At 49.4% G+C, this 18,404-nt stretch overlaps 2 protein-coding genes across 3 annotated transcripts in view; one reads left to right on the forward strand and one right to left on the reverse strand.

The window, feature by feature from the left end:
* CFAP299 (cilia and flagella associated protein 299) overlaps positions 1 to 16,461 on the reverse strand; it is a 983,171-nt gene extending 966,710 nt beyond the window's left edge. For both annotated transcript variants that reach the window (XM_029600197.1, XM_029600188.1), the window contains exon 1: positions 16,287 to 16,461. In XM_029600197.1, the coding sequence (XP_029456057.1) occupies positions 16,287 to 16,397 (111 nt within the window). In that variant the 5' untranslated portion in view covers positions 16,398 to 16,461. The remainder of the gene's footprint in view (positions 1 to 16,286) is intronic.
* A 36-nt stretch (positions 16,462 to 16,497) lies between these two features.
* On the forward strand, positions 16,498 to 18,154 carry LOC115095986. Its single transcript, XM_029610396.1, has 2 exons — positions 16,498 to 16,837; positions 17,522 to 18,154. Exons 1-2 carry the CDS (start codon positions 16,498 to 16,500, stop codon positions 17,821 to 17,823), a joined length of 642 nt encoding a protein of 213 aa, XP_029466256.1. The 3' UTR covers positions 17,824 to 18,154.
* Positions 18,155 to 18,404: the final 250 nt, after the last annotated feature.

Consider the following 18,404-nt stretch of genomic DNA (forward strand, 5'->3'; position numbering starts at 1 on the left):
GTGCATCCTCAAAGCGGTACTGTAAGGGAAAATTCTTAGTTACTCGAGTTATCTTAAAAGAATTAATACAACTGAGCGGATTTGATATTTTTTCAACTCCCAAAGCAACACACGTTAATCACCCCAAATTATTCGAGATTCTAATCAGTTCACCCAGGAACTCCAGACTCCATCTATAGCCTCTTTAGACTGTGTTGAATCTGTCTCACTGTAACAATCCCAAAAGCATTGGCACAGCTTCAGTTTATGGTATAAAAATCCCAAACATGTTTTTTTGGTGTGTGAATGACTATATGCTGTCAGGGGTGGCGCTTGGAGGGGGGGGGGGGGAATCTAGCAATTTTAAGAGTTATGAAGAATTCATTTTATATAAGTGCCATACTGGGTCAGACTAAGGTCCATCAAGCCCAGCTTCCTGTCTCAGACAGTGGCCAACTCCAAAAAGTAGATTCAGTTTCTTTCTGCTAACTCCCAGCAACAAGTCCCAGAGTCACCTACTTAATGGACTTTTCTTCCAGGAACTTGTCTAAACCCTTTTAAAAGACAGCTATGCTAGTTGTCTTGACCATGTCCTTTGGCAACATATTCCACAGCTTAATTACAGGTTGAGTGAAAAATAATCTCCCTATAATCTTAGTTTTAAGGAGTATCCCCTAGTCCTGTTGTTATTTGAAAGGGTAAATCAGTGCTCCTTATTTACCTGTTACATTCAACTCATAATTTTGTAGACCTCTAACATATCCCTCCTCAACTATCTCTTCTCAAGTGGAAAAGCCCTAAACTGATGAGCCTTTCTTCATAAAGGAACTGTTACATTCCCATAACCATTTTGGTCACCTTCCTCTGCACCTTTTCTAGTTCCGATATATCTTTTTTGAGATGGAAGCGACCAGAATTGAACAAAATACTCAAGGTAAGCCACACCATTGATCTATTCAGAGGCATTATGATGGTCTCTGTTTTATTCTCCATTCTTTTTCAAATAATTCCTAGCTTTCTGTTTGCTTTTTTGACCAAAACCACATACAGAGCTGAGGATTTCAACATACTGTCCACAATGACTCCAAGATCCTTTTCCAGAATGGTTATGCCTAATACCGGACCCACTGTGTATCTAAAATTAGGGTTATTTTCCCTATGCTTATCAGTTAGCACTTGTCCACATTATATTTCATCTGCTATTTAGATGGCCAATTTCTTTAATCTTGCAAGATCCTTTTGTAGTTTACAGTTCAATTATAAGTGAATGCTGCCACCCAATGGCACTGAAGTAGAATAGTGTACATTTTCTCATATAAGTTCAGGGCATAACAAACTAATTATTAGTTTCTCAGTTAATATGGCAGCTTCTAACCTGCTTACCTTTCCCAAAACTTAGATTCAATTGAAAAATTAAGGACCAGATGGACTATGCATTTTCCCCTTAGATAAATAAGCATGTGGATGTAGCATTCTTGTGTACAGCTTTGATTCCAGGCAAACCCAAAAGCACAGACCTTCTTTTGTTTTTACCATACAATACTTCCGTTCTCCAGCGCACTGTGCCTACATGCACAAAAATGCTACACTGCGCGTAAAAACCTGTTACTGAACCAGGAATGTGAAAAAACAAAAATGGAAACAACCTCTCTGACACAGTTTTCAATGATACTGAAGTATAAGTATCCATATGTAAGCTCTCTCATATCAGCTCATTCTGTTTGCTGGTTTGTTTCTTGATACTAGGTTACAGACAGTGAGACATGATCTCTGTATGTAGTGTTCTTGCTTTACTTCATACAAGTACACCTAACAATGGGAAAAATCCTTTAGTACATTTAGCCCTGTTTTGTATCTGTGGACCCTTGGGCTGGAGTGAGATTGACTCTATCTGCAGGGAAGAGCCCTGCAGGTTCTCACCACCAGCAAATGGACTCAGGAGAAGCAGAGACCAGTCTGGAGCTTCACCTTTACCAGCCCACATTCCCTTAGGATTGAGACTTTGGGTGCCAGGGCTGGCAGAACTTAGGTAAGGGTCTCTGCTGATTAGAAATGTGGTCCAAGGGCAGGCTAGGATTGTAGGCAGGCAGCAGTCAGGCATCTCGAGAGTTCAGGCAAGGGTTAATGGCAGGCAGTGATCAGGCATCTCAAGAGTCCAGGCAAGGGTCAAAACCAGGTATCCATCCAAGGGAGATAAAAAGGAATGGATAGTGCTAAGGCAAGCTGGGCAGACAAGGCAGGAGCAGGCTGGGCAGATGAAGGCAGGAAACAACATGCACTACAATCGTAACTAGACTTGTTGCTGAAGCAGAGTGTGTAGGGACAGCTGCATTCATAAAGGGTGAAGAGGATGATGTCATCATAGGGGCCGCAGGGACATTCCCACTGCAGTTCCTTTAAGATGCCTGATATCTGGCGTGTGTGCTCCTAAGGGGCGCAGAAAGAGTCATAAGCTGGCAGCGTTTGGCAGCCTCCAGGCAGAGCATGGCGGCTGCAAAGGTAAGAGCAACGGCTCACATGCTGTACACATAAACAGTCAAAGGCAAAAGTCTCCTCCTTCTTTTAAGCCCTCTCCCTGAGGCTTTTGGTTTCATTGGGTACCGCGGCTGGAAATCCTTCAGTAGACTGGGATCCAATATGTTGGATGCTTGCTTCCCTGAGTTTTCCTCTGGGCTGTAGTTCTTCAAGGAGATCATGTACTCAATTTTTTTGCCTCTTCAGTGGGAATCCAAGACTCTTGGACTTCATATACTTGGTCTTCCTCAGAAACAACCTCTTGGGGTTCAGACAATACTTTGGAGGGCAGGAAAGTTTCAGTGGTTTGAGCAATGAAACGTGGAACATGTTGTGAACCTTTAAGATGGGCAGTAACTTCAACTGATAGATGGCAGAACAAATTTGTTGTATCACTGGGAATGGTCCAATGAGGTGCACCAATTGGAACATAAGAACATAAGAAATTGCCATGCTGGGTCAGACCAAGGGTCCATCAAGCCCAGCATCCTGTTTCCAACAGAGGCCAAACCAGGCCACAAGAACCTGGCAATTACCCAAACACTAAGAAAATCCCATGCTTCTGATGCAATTAATAGCAGTGGCTATTCCCTAAGTAAAATTGATTAATAGCCATTAATGGACTTCTCCTCCAAGAACTTATCCAAACCTTTTTTGAACCCAGCTACACTAACTGCACTAACCACATCCTCTGGCAAGAAATTCCAGCGCTTTATTGTGCATTGAGTGAAAAATAATTTTCTCTGATTAGTCTTAAATGTGCTACTTGCTAACTTCATGGAATGCCCCCTAGTCCTTCTATTATTCGAAAGTGTAAATAACTGAGTCACATCTACTCGTTCAAGACCTCTCATGATCTTAAAGACCTCTATTATATCCTCCCTCAGCCGTCTCTTCTCCAAGCTGAACAGCCCTAACCTCTTCAGCCTTTCCTCATAGGGGAGCTGTTCCATCCCCTTTATCATTTTGGTTGCCTTTCTCTGTACCTTCTCCATCGCAACTATATCTTTTTTGAGATGCGTCGACCAGAATTGTACACAGTAATCAAGGTGCGGTCTCACCATGGAGCGATACAGAGGCATTATGACATTTTCCGTTCTATTAACCATTCCCTTCCTAATACTTCTTAACATTCTATTTGCTTTTTTGACTGCGCAGCACACTGAGCCGACAATTTTAAAGTATTATCCACTATGATGCCTAGATCTTTTTCCTGGGTGGTAGCTCCTAATATGGAACCTAAGATCGTGTAACTACAGCAAGGGTTATTTTTCCCTATATGCAATAACTTGCACTTGTCCACATTAAATTTCATCTGCCATTTGGATGCCCAATCTTCCAGTCTTGCAAGGTCCTCCTGTAATGTATCACAGTCTGCTTGTGATTTAACTACTCTGAATAATTTTGTATCATCCGCAAATTTGATAACCTCACTCGTCGTATTCCTTTCCAGATCATTTACATATATATTGAAAAGCACCGGTCCAAGTACAGATCTCTGAGGAGAGAAGCTGCAGGCATAAGTGTCTGATGTTTAGCCAAGCTTTATCACCCGTCTTGAACTGGGGAGCTGACCTCCTTCGGGCATCGGCAATTCTCTTGGCTCGCTTAGCAGCCTTTTCAACTAGCCAGTTGAATTACAGTTCATGTAATTCTTATGCAGACAGTTGAGCCATGGGTGAAGAGATTGTCACAGTCAGTGGTAACAGTAGGCAGGGTTGTTTCTCATAAACAATTTGAAAAGGGGAAGAGCCAGTAGCTGCATTAATGTGTTTGCTTGAGAGAATTCAGCCCAGGGCAGGAGAGTGGCCTAGTTGTCCTGGCGCTTATGGATATAAGAGCAAAGAAATGTTTTACGGGACTGAATCTTATGTTCTGCTTGTCCATTGCCCTGTGGGTGATAGGCAGTTGGTAGTCAACAGTGATGCCAAAATTCTTGCAGAAAGAGTACCAGTAACAGGCAATAAACTGAACCCCTCTATCCGACAGGATATGTTTCGGTAAGACATGCAAGTGAAAGATGTAGAGGGTAAAGAGACATACCAACTCTGGAAGAGAAGGAAGGCCAGGCAATGGGACAAAGTGCACCACCTTGAAGAAACAATCGTTCACCATCCATATCATGATGGTGCAAATAGAGAAAAGTAGATGAATAATAAAATCCATGGACAAGTGATTCTAGGGTTCCCAGGGGACTGGCAATGGCTGTAACAGCCCCCCGGGTTGGCCGTGCAAGGCTTTTTGCTGTACGCAGGTGGGACATGAGTCAACATAGACTTTAACATCCTGCTTCACTTGGGGCCACCAGTAGTGTTGTTTAAGCAATTCAAGAGTTCATGCCCATCCAGGGTGTCCTGCTACATGTAAGTCATGGGCCCATTTATCATTTTTTCATGCAATCTGGAAGGCACCACCATCTTCCCTGGAGGGACGGGTTCCGATGTAGCCAGGACTATCTTAGCGGGATCAATGATATGTCTTGGAGCTTCTGGGACATCCTTGGACAGAAAAGAGTAGGAGAGGGAATCTGCTCGATTTTTGAGTGTGGGGCAATATCGTAGCTCAAAATCAAAAAGGGAAAAGAACAGTGATCAACAAACCTGTTTACAGTTGAGCTGCTGAGTTTGATGTAGATATTTAAGATTCTTGTGATCTGTGTATATGATGATGCAATAACATTTTGTTTCCTCCACAACCTTTGGTGAAACAAGTAGATTTTAACAAACTGAACACAAATATGCATTTATTATGTCTGTATCATGTACCGTTTGCCAGAAAAATGTGATATACATTAAGCATTGTTACATGTCTATAGCGGCATAAGCTATAATACGAATGTTGGCACCAGAAAACAAAAACTAAAAATGTTTTGCCGCAGATTTTCATTTGTAATCACTGTCTGACATTTTACGGATGAGAGTCCAACAATATTCACCCAGCATGGAGGGGTTCCACTTGCCTTGATACCGTTTCTCTACTTTGACAATGTATGGATGAAACCTTTCACCATGTTCATTACACACAGCGCCAAGGTTGTCTGGGAAGAAGTCCAAATGGGAATGAAGAAAATGTATCTTCAATGACATGTTGCACTTCATCAATTTGTATGCCTGAAGCAGATATTCAACCTGTTCAACATAGTCTGCTGCCTATAAAGTTACAAACGACATTCTTGAAGGCTGTCCACACAACACGTTCTGTACCTTGCAGAAGACCATCAAAGTGGCTGTCCTTCATCACAGCTCGGATTTGTGGGCCAACAAAAACACTTTCTTTTATCTTGGCGTCACTTATGCGTGGAAACATTTGCCGCAAATAATCAAAGGCTTTACTTTGCTTGTTCATTGCCTTAACAAAGTTTTTCATCAGCCCATGTTTGAGGTGGAAGAAATATCTTACTTGGATCCACTAATGGGTCGTACGCAACATTCTTCTGCACTGGAACCAACTTCTTGTGGAGAGGCCAGACTTTTCTGACGTAATGCGAATCTCTTGCTCGACTGTCCCACTCACAAAGGAATCAACAATACTTGGTGTAACCAAGCTGCAGACCCAGTAGAATAGCAATATCACATCGGTTTACAGACAACAGGGGTAAATAATCATATGAACAAATTGGGAAGCAAAATTGTATTTTCAAACTTCATTCAGTCATCCCTGCAGAGTTAAACGAAGAGATTGATTGGATATCATTAATCTAGGGGGAATGAGTGGTATCCCCTATTGGTTGAGCCTATGTTGTCTGGGATTGGGTCGAGAGGTAATGACGAGTTACTGACGTTACCTTCCATTGGTGTAACAACAATCAGTTGACTATTTATTTATTTATTTTTTGGTTTTTATATACCGGATGTTCCTGTATACAATACATATCACTCCGGTTCACATTTAACAGAGATAACTATCGCCGGGGAGGCGATTTACATGGAACATATCGAAATAATGAACGGATAATATATAATAAAGTACAATCTATTGGGAAAAACAACTAAGATCAACTTAGAACACAACTTGGAAACATATAACTGAAGTAATATAAACATTAGATTGTTGCTGTAAGGCAAGGATGGTTGTTGTTGTTCTTCTTGCTTTTAGCTCTCTGGGAAAGCTTGACGGAAGAGCCAAGTCTTGAGTTTCACTTTAAAAGTAGTATGGCACGGCTCAAGGCGGAGGTCCGGTGGTAGGGAGTTCCAGAGGGACGGGCCCGCTGTGGATAGAGCGCATTTCCTCAGGGTAGATTTTGCAGGTTGGGTGATCATTCTGTTCTGGTATGCCCTTCTGGTTGGTTTTTTAGAGGAGTGTAGTTGAAGCTGGAAGGTTAAGTTGAGTGGAGAGATGTTATGTAGGGCCTTATGAATCATCATGCAGGTTTTGAACTGAATCCTGTATTTGATGGGCAGCCAATGGAGATGCTGGAGGATTGGGGTGATATGGTCCCTTTTTTTGGCGATGGTAAGTATCCTTGCAGTGGCATTCAGGACCATCTGGAGTGGTTTGGTGGTGTATGCGGGAAGGCCCTGCAGAAGTGAATTGCAGTAATCTAGTTTAGGGAGAATGATGGCTTGGAGTACTGTGCGGAAATCCCTATAGAGTAGAAGGGGCTTTAGTTTCTTTAGCACTTGTAATTTAAAGAAGCATTCTTTTGTAGTGTTATTTATGAATTTATTGAGGCTGAGTCTGTTGTCTAGTAGTACTCCCAGATCTCTGACTTGAGGTGCGGTGGCATATCCTGAGGTGTCTGGAGAGTTGCTGGATGTTGGCAGGGCAGATTGATCCGGTGCTATTATGAGTATTTCCGTTTTGTTGGTGTTTAGAACCAGGTTGAGGCTGGTTAGAAGATCGTTGATGGATGAGAGGCATTTTTTCCAGTAGTCCATGGTTTTGTGTATGGTCTCTCTCTCTCTCTCTCTCTCTCTCTATATATATAGACTAGTATAAAAACACATTTGTTTATTGAAATGAATAGAGAAGACACCATTTCGAGATCGAGAGAGGTCCCCTCGGTGAAGTGAAGAGACAGAAGCAATACTCCCTGATGAAGAAATACAACTTTTCAAAACATGGCCATGTTGGGAGCAAGGATAAGCTAAGTGAACGGGGACATTTGTATGATATAAGAAAACATGATGGGCGTTTGATAAAAAGAAAAAAAAAGTTTGAATCTAGTCAGTAAGTGTTGCAGTTTGATGCTGCTGGAGAAGTAGTGGACCCTTGGGCCGGCCTACCTAGGGAGAAAGGGTAGGCCGGGAGGCGGAGCCACAAGCTAGGAGGGTTCACCCAAGAACCAGGGACCCCCAGGGAGGAGCCCGTAAGGTCCCGGGTCCTTGGGACTGGGAGCTGTTGGCACAATGTCCAGAAGGCTGTGGTGAGGCATAGGCTGGGACCGGAGCAGGCAGAGTGAAAGGAAGTCCAAGGTACCCGGAAGGCTGGGACCAGCTGCGCAGAGCCGAGGGCCGGCTGATGGCTGGGCAGCAGCAGCTGCGGAGTCTGTAGCAAACCGGAGACAGAAGCAGGCAGTGGGCTGAAGCGGGGTCAGAAGCAAACCAGAGTCTGAAGCAGGCTGCAGGCTGAAGTAGAGTCAGAGGCAAACCGGAGTCAAAGGCAGACTGCGGGCTGAAGCGGAGTCAGAAGCAAACCGGAGTCAGAGGCAGGCTGCAGGCTGAAGCGAAGTCAGAAGCAAACCGGAATCAGAGGCAGGCTGCAGGCTGAAGCGGAGTCAGAAGCAAACCGGAGTCAGAGGCAGGCAGCAGGCTGAAGCGGAGTCAGAAGCAAACCGGAGTCAGAGGCAGGCTGCAGGCTGAAGCGGAGTCAGAAGCAAACCGGAGTCAGAGGCAGGCAGCAGGCTGAAGCGGAGTCAGAAGCAAACCGGAGTCAGAGGCAGGCAGCAGGCTGAAGTGGAGTCAGAAGCAAACCGGAGTCAGAGGCAGGCTGCAGGCTGAAGCGGAGTCAGAAGCAAACCAGAGTCAGAGGCAGGCAGCAGGCTGAAGCGGAGTCAGAAGCAAACCGGAGTCAGAAGCAGGCAACGTGGAGATCAGCAGGAACGCAACTGGAAGCAACTAAGAAGTTGTGAACCTTGTTGCAAGGCGTTGAGAAGAGTCTGAACGCCGGTTATATCGGGAATCGAGCGTGACGTCAGCCGCGAGGGCGGGGCCGGGCTTCCGGGAGCTGGGCGCTCAAGACGGACATCCTCGCGCACGCGCGAGACCGGAGTGAAGCAGGTCCATAATGGCGGCCGCCACGTGGAGTGCGAGAAGCCCCCGGGGTCCGGAGCGAGCGGAATGCGGCGACTACTGGAGCGGAGGTGGGCGGGCCTGAGCCCTAACAGAAGGGAAGCGGTCGCGACCGCAACAGTACCCCCCCTTTACGGGCCCTCTTGAGAGGACCGGGTTTCTCCGGGTGGTCACGGTGGAACTGTTGCAATAGGGATTTGTCCAGGATGTTACGGCTGGGCTCCCAGGTGTTGTCTTCGTCGCCGCAACCTTCCCAGGTGAGAAGATACTCCCACCTTCGGTTGTAGAATCGAACATCTAGGACCTCGCGTACCTGGTAAGTGGGGTCATCATCGATGGAAGTGGGAGATGGATCCGGAGGTCTTCGGTGGTAGCGAGAAAGAACTACGGGTTTTAGCAGGGATACGTGGAAAACATTGTGGAATCGAAGAGAGGACTGCAACCTCAGCCGGTACGAGACCGAGCCCACTCTCTCAGCAATCCGGAATGGCCCACAGAACCTGGGAGCAAATCTCCGTGAGGGGAGGCAGAGACGAATGTTTTTAGTGCTGAGCCAAACCCGGTCTCCTGGCTGATAGGCGGGAGCCGGTCGTCTGTTTGGCGGAAGAAGTTGAGTGGGTCAATTTGTTCTGGGTTTTCCGCCACAGGGTCTGTAGCTGTTGAGCCGTCAACTGGGCAGCTGGAGAGGCACTGGGCGTAGCGATGGGAAGCGGAGGTCTCAGCTGTTTCCCATATACTAGCTGGAAAGGTGAGAGACCGGTGGCGGCATGAGCTTGGTTGTTATAGGCAAACTCGGCCCAGGGCAGCAGTTCAGACCAGTTGTCTTGCTTCTCATTGGTGAAGGCTCGAAGGTAGGTTTTCAGAGACCGATTCATCCTTTCGGACTGCCCATTACTTTGCGGGTGGAAAGCTGTAGAAAAGCTGAGCTGCACCTTGAAGCATTTACAGAGGGCCCTCCAGTAACGTGTGACGAATTGTGGCCCACGGTCGGAAACTATGTCTTGCGGGAGACCATGCAGCCAGAATATATGATGGGCGAAGAGGAGAGCCAGTTCGGGTGCAGAGGGTAACTTAGGCAATCGAACAAGGTGCACCATCTTAGAGAAACGGTCGACTGTGACCCAGATAACTGTCTGACCGCGGGACGGAGGTAAGTCAACCAAAAGGTCTGTAGAGAGATGGGTCCAGGACTCTGTGGGAACTGGCAGAGGCTGTAGGAGACCACACGGAGGTCCCGGACTGGGTTTTTGTCGAGCAAAGGTGGGGCAAGAACTTACATAGACGCGAACATCTTGACGAATGTTGGGCCACCAGTAATAACGATTAAGGAGCTCCAAAGTTCTCTCTCATCCAGCATGCCCTCCAGTGAGGGAATCATGGGCCCAGCGCAATGTCTTTAGACAATCTCGTCGGGGAACCACGGTCCTACCCTGGGAGAGGACCGTCAGGGCGGATAGGCGGACCTTACTAGGGTCTATGATGTAATGTGGAGGCTCTTGGTCTTCTTCGGATAGGGAGGTCCGTGAGAGAGCATCAGCTCGGAGATTCTTGGCCGCCGGCCGGTATTGTAGGATAAAGTCAAAACGGCTAAAGAACATGGCCCACCGGGCTTGGCGAGGGTTTAATCGTTGGGCCTGGGACAAAAACTCTAAGTTTTTGTGGTATATACGGTGGTTGTGTGTCTTGCGCCCTCGAGCCATTGTCTCCATTCTTCAAACGCGAGCTTGATTGCCAACAACTCTTTATCGCCGATGGAGTAATTCGCCTCGGCAGGGGAAAACTTTCGGGAGAAGTAGGAGCAAGGCAATAACTATCCAGAATCGGAGTGTTGACTGAGGACTGCCCCGACGGCTATGCTGGAGGCATCGACCTCAATGATGAAGGGTCTTGCCGGATCCGGATGGCGGAGACAGGTGTCCACGAAGAATGCCTCCTTCAAGTCGGTGAAGGCTGCGACCACAGCATCAGGCCAGTTCTTGGCGTCAGCTCCCTTGCGGGTCAGGGCAGTGAGTGGAGCGACCCGATGCGAATATTGTGGAATAAAATGTCTATAGAAGTTAGCGAAACCGAGGAATCTCTGGAGAGCCTTCACACCTCGGGGTTGGGGCCATCTAGTTATGGCTGAGACTTTTTCGGGGTCCATCCGGAAGCCTGTGGAAGAAATGATGTACCCCAGGAAGGGCAGGGCCTCAGCTTCAAAGACACATTTTTCGAGCTTGGCATAGAGATGGTTGTCTCGGAGGGCTTGCAGAACTTGTGTGACGTGGTGGCGGTGAGTCTCCAGATCCCTGGAGAAGATAAGCACGTCATCTAGATAGACAATAACATGGGAGTGGAGCATGTCGCGAAGGACCTTGTTCATGAGATTCTGGAAGACGGCCAGGGCGTTGCAGAGTCCAAAGGGCATTACTAGGTACTCATAATGCCCGTCCCTGGTATTAAAGGCCGTCTTCCACTCATCCCCTGGGCGAATACGGAAGAGGTTATAGGCCCCTCGGAGGTCTAGCTTGGTGAAGATGCGTGCTCCCTGAAGGCGATCCAAAAGCTCAGGAATCAGGGGGAGAGGGTAGCAATCCCGCTTGGTGATGGCATTGAAGCCACGATAGTCTATACATGGACGGAGGGAGCCGTCCTTCTTGGCTACAAAGAAGAAGCCGGCTCCAGCGGGAGAACAAGAGGGGCGAATGAAGCCTTTGGCAAGGTTCTCAGTCACAGACTGAGACATGGCAGCAGTCTCTGGCAAGGACAAAGTGTACACCCGGCCACGGGGAGGCGTGGTGCCTGGTAGCAAGTCGATCGGGCAATCAAAAGGCCGGTGTTGCGGAAGAATTTCAGCCCTCTCCTTGGAGAAGATGTCGGCGAACACCCGATATGGCTCGGGCAGAAGGAGGGACGAGCAGAGGTGCCAGATCTTTGGTGGACGTGGAAGCTGTAAACAATGCTCAAAACAGAAGGGACTCCATTGGGTTAGTTGAAAGGTATCCCATTGAATGACGGGTGAATGCCGTCGTAACCACGGAAGTCCAAGGACCAGGGAGTGCACGGCTCGTTCCAAAACTAACAGGGAGATTTCTTCCGAATGGAACAGCCCTGTCTGGAATGTCAAGGGGGCCATGGAGCAGGTGATGGTTCCAGGTAGCAGCGTGCCCCGGATGGAGGAGATACGCAGCGGAGGAATCTTTCGCTGCGTGGGAAGAGACAGCAGGTTAACCAGATCGGCCACAATGAAATTACCTTCAGCACCAGAGTCAATGAAGGCCCGGATCTGGAGTTCCCCACCGGGGTATTTAAGAGTCACTGGTAAAGTGCATTGAGGAGCTGATCCTGCAAAGCCTAGATGTAGCTCCTTGGTATAACCTAGGCATGGTCGTTTCCCGGACGTTCCGGGCATTTGGCTAGGAAGTGTCCTTTGCCCCCGCAGTAGAGACAGAGGCCCTGCGAGCGGCGCCTCCTCCTTTCTTCGGGTGTTAGAGGAGATCTGCCAAACTGCGTGGGTTCTCCACTGTTGGCAGAGGCAGGAAGTCCCTTGGGTACCGGGTTCTGGTGGCAGCAGATGACAGTGGTGGTGTTTTGCGGTAGGAGCGGGTCTCCTTATCCTGCTGCTGAAGGCGGCGATCCACCCTGCCGGCGATGTTGATTAAGTCATTTAAGTCCTCCGGGAGATCTCGGCCTGCTAACTCATCTTTGATGCGGCTGGCAAGCCCCTCCAGGAAGATCCCCCTCAGGCAATCATCCCGCCAGCCAACTTCCATGGCCAGTGTGCAAAAGTCTATAGTGAAATCTGCCACCGAGCGTGTCCCTTGCCTGAGGTGCAAGAGCTACGAGGCCGCGGTGGTCTGGCGTGCAGGATCATCAAAAGCGAGGCGAAAGTTAAGAACGAATTACTGCAGATTCTGTAACAAGGGATCCTGACGCTCCCACATGGGAGAAGCCCAGTCAAGTGCTTTACCAGCCAGTAGCAAAAATATATATGCCACTTTAACTGCTACTGAGGGGAATTGCGCCTGCAGAAGGGCTAAGCGCACGTAGCATTGATTCAAAAAGCCACGGCATGTCTTAATATCCCCGGCATAGCGGGTCGGTGTGGGTAACTGAGTCACTGATGCCGAACTGGGTACTGGAGCCGGAGGAGGGACCGAAGGCGGGTCCGGAGGAGCGGCCTCCAGGCGGGAGACCAGCTGTTCCACGGTAGCAGCAAGCGTGTCGATACAGTGCTGTTACTGCTGGAGGCTTTGTGCCATCCCCGGGATGGCCTGCAGGCTTGGGGCCTCCGCCGAGTCCAAGGCCTTGCAAACTGTTGCAGTTTGATGCTGCTGGAGAGGATAGTGGACCCATGGGCCGGCCTACCTAGGGAGACAGGGTAGGCGGGGAGGCGGAGCCACAAGCTAGGAGGGTTCACCCAAGAACCAGGGACCCCCCCGGGAGGAGCCCGTAAGGTCCCGGGTCCTTGGGACTGGGAGCTGTTGGCACAATGTCCAGAAGGCTGTGGTGGGGCGTAGGCCGGGACCGGAGCAGGCAGAGTGAAAGGAAGTCCAAGGTACCCGGAAGGCTGGGACCGGCTGCGCAGAGCTGAGGGCCGGCTGATGGCTGGGCAGCAGCAGCTGCGGAGTCTGTAGCAAACCGGAGACAGAAGCAGGCAGTGGGCTGAAGCGGGGTCAGAAGCAAACCAGAGTCTGAAGCAGGCTGCAGGCTGAAGTAGAGTCAGAGGCAAACTGGAGTCAAAGGCAGACTGCGGGCTGAAGCGGAGTCAGAAGCAAACAGGAATCAGAGGCAGGCAGCAGGCTGAAGCGGAGTCAGAAGCAAACCGGAGTCAGAGGCAGGCAGCGGGCTGAAGCGGAGTCAGAAGCAAACAGGAGTCAGAGGCAGGCAGCGGGCTGAAGCGGAGTCAGAAGCAAACCGGAGTCAGAGGCAGGCAGCGGGCTGAAGCGGAGTCAGAAGCAAACCGGAGTCAGAGGCAGGCTGCGGGCTGAAGCGGAGTCAGAAGCAAACAGGAGTAAGAGGCAGGCAGCAGGCTGAAGCGGAGTCAGAAGCAAACCGGAGTCAGAGGCAGGCAGCGGGCTGAAGCGGAGTCAGAAGCAAACCGGAGTCAGAGGCAGGCAGCGGGCTGAAGCGGAGTCAGAAGGAAACCGGAGTCAGAGGCAGGCTGCGGGCTGAAGCGGAGTCAGAAGCAAACAGGAGTCAGAGGCAGGCAGCAGGCTGAAGCGGAGTCAGAAGCAAACCGGAGTCAGAGGCAGGCAGCAGGCTGAAGCGGAGTCAGAAGCAAACCGGAGTCAGAAGCAGGCAACATGGAGATCAGCAGGAACGCAACTGGAAGCAACTAAGAAGTTGTGAACCTCGTTGCAAGGCGTTGAGAGAGAGTCTGAACACCGGTTGTATCGGGAATCGGCCGTGACATCAGCCGCGAGGGCGGGGCCGGGCTTCCGGGAGCTGGGCGCTCAAGACGGACGTCCTCGCGCGCGCACAAGACCGGAGTGAAGCAGGCCCATAATGGCAGCCGCCACGTGGAGTGCGAGAAGCCCCCGGGGTCCGGAGCGGGCGGAATGCAGCGACTACTGGAGCGGAGGCAGGCGGGCCTGAGCCCTAACAGAAGGGAAGCGGTCGCGGCCGCAACAGTAAGAGACTGAATTGAATATAACAAATAAAGATTTTGATATTGCATGAAATACCGGGACGGTATGAAATAATAAAAAAAACTTGGGAAACTGGTATAATCTACTAGATAAGGGAGCCCTGACCGACGTGCCGCAAATGCGCAGTAGAGAGCGGCTCTACCGCGCATGCGCGGGCGGGCACGTCGGCCAGAGTGCCCGAAAAAAAAAAATGGCGCTGGGTCGCTAGGAGCAGGAGCAGCGGCGGCGGCGGCGACGATGAGCAGGAGCGGGAGGAGCAGTAGCAGCGGCGACGACGAGCAGGAGCGGGAGGAGCAGTGGCGGCGGCAGCGCGCACGAGGGAGGGAGGGACAGCCCCCGTTATCGGTTGTGGATGAGCTGAAAGGGGAGGGGAATGAGAGAGGGGGAGTGAGTGAGGGCAGGGAGGAGAGAGTGAGCTGAGGGGAGGGGGGAGGGAGGAGAGAGTGAGGGGAGGAGTGAGTGAGGGGAGGGGGAGGGGGGATGGAGAGGGAGGAGAGAGTGAGGGGGGAGGGGGGAAGGTGAGAGGGAAGGAGATTAGAGGGGGAAGGTGAGAGGGAGGGAGAATAGAGGGGAGAGGTGGGAGGGAGGGAGGAGAGAGTGAGGTGAGGGAGAGGTGGGAGGGAGTGAGGAGGAGAGTGAGGGTGGGGAGGGGGGGGAGGGAGACTAGAGGGAGGGAGGGAGAATGAGGGGGATGGGAGTGGGAAGAAAATGGACCGAAAAAGTTTTTTAAATGTAGCCCATTGTTACGGGCTTAACGGCCAGTTAAATATAAACAAAAAGAGTGCAAAAATAAACATTCATTGATTTTAAGATACATTTAATTGAATAAAATTAGGAGGATGGGAAGGGGGAAGATTGATGATTACATACATGAGATATCTGTGAGAAGAGTAGTGGAGGCCAATAGCAGATGATCTGTATGAAACCTACCCTATCCCGTTGTAAATAATTTTTCAGTATTGACTGTGGGGTATATGGTTTGTTGGATTGAGCATATAATCTCACTGGCAGTTCTGCATGTTGACTTTGTGAGACTCCTGATTCTGAGAACGCCTGACTGACAAACCCACCCTCCAAGACTCTTCTCTCAGAGGGGTGGAAGCAACAAGAAATGTCTAGGTCTGAGACTGGATAGGAGAAAAAAACGTATTAGCCCTTCAGTTGCCATGCTGCTAATGTGATAATGTTCGACCACAGTCAGTATTTGTTCAAACTGTGTACCAGCACCACAAGTACTTTCAAAATTTGGGAGAGTTTTAATGCTGTAAACTGCCTTAAGCATCATTTATTTATGTATTTATTTCATTGGAAAGGGTAATCTTAAAATCCCAAAATTATTGGGGGGGGGGGGTTGTTTTTTTTTTGCAAAAGACCTTTATCATAACAGCACTCCTTTATTTTGAGAAGTTACTTATTTATTAGCATTCAGCAGTAAACCTTCTCAAGATCACGGCATCGGCAACCGCAGAGCTGCCGAGTTACCCCGTTACAGGAGAGAGCATTCTAGGCCAATCCTGGATTTCTGACAGCCCCAGTCTGGTGCATGATGGGACCTGCAGCTCTGATTTCAATGGGTAAAAAATCAGGAACTAAGAATCCCACACTGAGCAAAGAGTCTCCCACCTGGAACGGGAGCAGCTCTGCAACCCTGGCTGGGTTAACTTGGTGCCAAAGTGGGGTTGTGAGCGAAACCCTTTCCCCATCCCCGCACTGACCATGTCCACCGTAAAATAAAAATAACAACAACTGCCCCGGTCCACATCCTACGAGCCCAGTGAGCGGGTGGCTCTGTGCACGTGCACCGCCCTAGCAGCTCCCGCCCGCTGCCACACGTTATCACTGCCAGCCCCGCCCCCAGCCTCCAGGCCAGACCCTGACAACGGGCGACAGGAAGTGGGAGGCTGCGGCCCTGGGGATCGCCCCCTGCCATTACCTCCAAATAGTAGAGGTCCAGGGAGGTGATCTGCGAGTCCAGAAAGTCCTCGTAGGTGTTGAACTGGATGACGAGGTTGTCCACGGCTGCGCTGGACTCCTCCTCGTCCATCTTGGATCGCTAAGGGTTTGCTGCGTCCTTAGCAACCGGACGGGAGGGAGGGGGAAGGAGGGAAGCTGAGGAAGGTTGGGAAACTGTTGAAGCCCCGCCCATGTTACTCTTTTCACCAATCGGAGGGAAGGGAGTAGAAAAGGTAGAGCCAGCACGGGCAGCCCCTCCTTTTCTTCCTGTGCAGAGCTGCCTCATTTTAGCTTCCGATCACCTCTGGGATCAAGCAGCTTTACCTCCTTGCACGGCTGTGCTATATCAGTTTTCCTTCCCGGTTCTTCGTGCTCCAGCACTGCCGAGCCCAGCCGGGGTGGCTCATCTCTCAGCACGGCTGTGCTACAACAGTTTTGCTTTTACTTTCGCTTTGCCTCCAGCACGGCTGTGCTGTAAGAGGAGCAGATCAGCTAAAGGAGCAGGAACGTTTTCTTTGATTACATCATTGGGTAAAGTACAAAATGTTGTGGCTTATAGGCAAAATGTTGAGAATATTAATGGTAATTTTGTGCTGCTAAGGTCAGAAAGGTATGCTCACCCCCCTCCCCCTCCCCCCTTTTTGCATTGAGCTGGCTCTGCATTACCAGTACTTTATTTAATGAAAAGGTTTTGAATGCATGGCTGCTTTCTGCCTGGAATGTTGTTTTATTTAAGGAAATGCCTTAGCACATGGCTGGTTATATATATTTTAACTGTTATACCTAAGTAATCTGACCAATTAAAAAGTAGCCAGCATCCCCGTAGTTGGGAATTCTGAGGATATGTCTATGGGACAGCGGTACGGCATCTGAGTGCTCAGCCAGGTTAACAGGATTTTTTTTTTTTTATATTAATCCTAAAGGTAATATTTAGTATTCGGTTATTTAAAATGTATAGAATAATTTCCCATTCCTTCATTCAGTTTATTTGCCAACAACACTTAACACTCATTTTGGTAACATTTATTTCAAATTATACTGACTATAATACTGTATTTTCCGGCGTATAAGACGACTTTTTAACCCCTGAAAATCTTCTTAAAAGTCGGGGGTCATCTTATACGCCGGGTATCGTCTTATAAGGCAGCGGTTCTCAACCAGTGTGTCGTGGCTCCCGGTGTTCCACTGCCCCACTTGTGCTTCCCTTCTCCCTAGGGGCAGGACCGAAGAAAGGAGAGATGATGCGCGTCACCGCTGGAGGTCAGGCCGGCAGGGCCGAAGAGAAGAGAGACCTGCGTGCCGCCGCCGGCGGGACCGAAGGAGAGACGCTGCGCGCCACCGCGGGAGGCCAGGTCGGCAGGGCCGAAGAGAAGAGAGACCTGCGTGCCGCCGCCGGGACCGAAGAAAGGAGAGACCCTGCGCACCATGGGAGGTGGCTGGGAGAATTTGCATGCCACTGGAGGTCAGGCCAGAGGTGGCCGAGAAGCAGAGGCCAGGTTTATTGGGCCAAACTATGAGAAGAGGCTCCATGTGAGCTTGTATGTATGTGGTAGAATGGGTGCCTGGGTGCATGAGTGAGAGCTTGTGTGTGTGTGTGGTAGAATGGGTGCCTGGGTGCATGAGTGAGAGCTTGTGTGTGTGTGTGGTAGAATGGGTGCATGAGTGGCAGTATGTTTGTGAGTGGTTGTAAGTGACAGAGTATATGTGAGCTTGTCTGTAAGTGGCAGAACATGTGTGTGATTGAGAGAGACTGGTCAGGGAGGTGACTGGTGTGTGTGTGCGTGTGAGAGACTGAGACTGGTCAGGGAGGTGACTGCTGTGTGTGTGAGGAAGAGATACTAGTTAGGGAAGTTACTGATCTGTGTGAGACAGAGACTGGTTGTGGGCCCTAAGGAAGAAGACTGTGAGGACAGAGCTTCAGCAGCCACTGCTGCTTCTGGTGAGTGCTCTTTGCCTGCAAGGGAAAGGAGTAGGAGAGTTTCTGGAGAGGGTAAGTAAAGGCAGCTTTTAAAGTTTACTTTTCTTGATTGACTGCCATTTTAATTATTGGGTGTTATATGATGTGTCTGCTGTTTTGAAATATTTTATTTATATTTGG

This window comes from Rhinatrema bivittatum, chromosome 1, assembly GCF_901001135.1.
Source record: "Rhinatrema bivittatum chromosome 1, aRhiBiv1.1, whole genome shotgun sequence".
NCBI lineage: Eukaryota > Metazoa > Chordata > Amphibia > Gymnophiona > Rhinatrematidae > Rhinatrema > Rhinatrema bivittatum.